The 1,890-nt window shown below is 33.8% G+C and overlaps 1 protein-coding gene across 1 annotated transcript; it reads left to right on the forward strand.

Annotated features, from left to right (window-relative positions):
* Positions 1-8: 8 nt before the first annotated feature.
* Positions 9-1,859, forward strand: LOC105461028 (probable multidrug resistance-associated protein lethal(2)03659; the record flags this gene model as incomplete). The annotated part of the gene is made up of 4 exons (XM_011707521.1): positions 9-400; positions 861-1,091; positions 1,286-1,525; positions 1,806-1,859. Coding segments are annotated over exons 1-4 (889 nt in total), but the record flags the coding sequence as incomplete, so codon positions are not given.
* Positions 1,860-1,890: the final 31 nt, after the last annotated feature.

Consider the following 1,890-nt stretch of genomic DNA (forward strand, 5'->3'; position numbering starts at 1 on the left):
TATCTGCATCACGGCGGCAACTATTTCACTTTATTTATGCTGCTGCTGATCTCTGTCATCAGTCAGGTCGCCATCACCGGAAATGATTACTGGACCTCATATTGGACTACTTTGGAAGAAATCAGGCGTACCGGAAATATTAATGGCACCAAACAGTTCGAGAACATGTACAATAATAGCTTTCTTGGGTCGATATTCACACTAAGTCCAGACGGCCTGCTCAGCACTATGGATGCCATATACGTATACACATTCTGCATCATTGTCTGCACGATTATCACACTGTTTCGCAATTTTTTCTTCATGAAGGTCTGCATGAACTCGAACTGCAATCTTCATAATACCATGTTCTCCAATCTGCTGCAGGCGCCCATGTCTTTTTTCTACACCAATCCTTCCGGTGAGCAACACTCGCGAGATACCGAAGGGCAAAAGAAATTGTTGGCCTAAGAGAGATTTGGAAAAGTACATTAGTGATAATTTATTTTATTGTTAAAATTTTATATATTATGTTTTGGAATTTTTCAAAATTTTTGTACTTTAGAACTTTTTGGAAAATTTCTTAGATTTTATACAAATTTGAACTTTTTATTTTGACTATTCAAAAGTGCTTAGAATATATACAGAGTGTTATTTATATATATAATATTATTCTTTGTAACAAACTGACAATGAGTCGCAAAGTCTTGTATCATTTTTTTTTCTAGAATGCTTGATGAAGTGTGATTACTAATATAATAATTATGAATACGCGGAGATAAATTTATATCAATTGTCAAGTATTTGAATAGTGTGTGCGCAGTAAGTAAGGATTATTATATACCACTCTTGCTTAGATTTGCGATTTTCATGTTTTTTAGGAAGAATTTTAAATAGATTTTCAAAGGACGTGAATGCCATGGACGAGTTGTTGCCCAAAAAGGCGTTAGAAATTATTCAGATATTTTTCGCTGTTTGCGGTATAATTGTAATGGAGATTATAATTAATCGATGGATGCTGATACCGACAGTGTTTCTGATCGTTCTATTTTTCATTGTGACAAAGTTCTATTTAAAAATTGTTCAAAGTATTAAACGTCTCAATGACGTAAGTAAGTATTGAAACAAGTAATCGTTTTTATCGAAAAAAAATCTTTTTATTTTAAATTGCCTTTGATTTATAGATTTCTAAATCGTTTAACTATCGTCATTAAATTCAGACTGTTATTTCTTACTTCTCTTAGTCAGATTGTAATTCTCAGGATCTGTAAATCCCAGTTGTCAGAATTTGCGTTTGTCTTTTCAGCGAAGAGTCCATTGTTTTCGCACGTGAATGCCACCCTGAACGGTCTACCGACAATCAGAAGCAGTGGCGTCGAAACTGAAAAGATGATCCGAAAGCAATTCGACTTGTTGCAAGACCGTCACAGCGGCACATGGTACCTCTTCTTATCGTGCTCGTCGTCCTTCGGTATCTTTACAAATCTAATCATGTGTCTATTCCTCGCTTGCATTTGCTTCTCCCTAATACTGGTGAATGAGAATGGTAAATTATAATTAATTAAAAGATTATTAAAAATTATTATCAATTAAAGATTAAATATTCGTCATGTCTTTCTAAGAAATTGGTGAAAATACAGGAATACGTAGTACAACAAAAAAAATTCTGAGCAAATTAATAGAATCAAATAATCTTTTAATGTGTAAGCTTTGGTATGTTTGTTCTTTTAATTTTACGTGTGATTAGTATTTTGGAGAACATTGGTTAAATTGAAAAAAATATGTACTAGCTACTCCAAATCCCTTTCTTGATATTCATGTTGCAGACAGCGTAGACAACAGCAAAGCAGGTCTCGCCATATGGCAATCGTATCTGATTAGTATCTTAGCATACGGCATAAAAGAGTCTAT

Source organism: Wasmannia auropunctata, unplaced genomic scaffold (assembly GCF_000956235.1).
Source record: "Wasmannia auropunctata unplaced genomic scaffold, wasmannia.A_1.0 LD310639.1, whole genome shotgun sequence".
NCBI classification, from domain to species: Eukaryota; Metazoa; Arthropoda; class Insecta; order Hymenoptera; family Formicidae; genus Wasmannia; species Wasmannia auropunctata.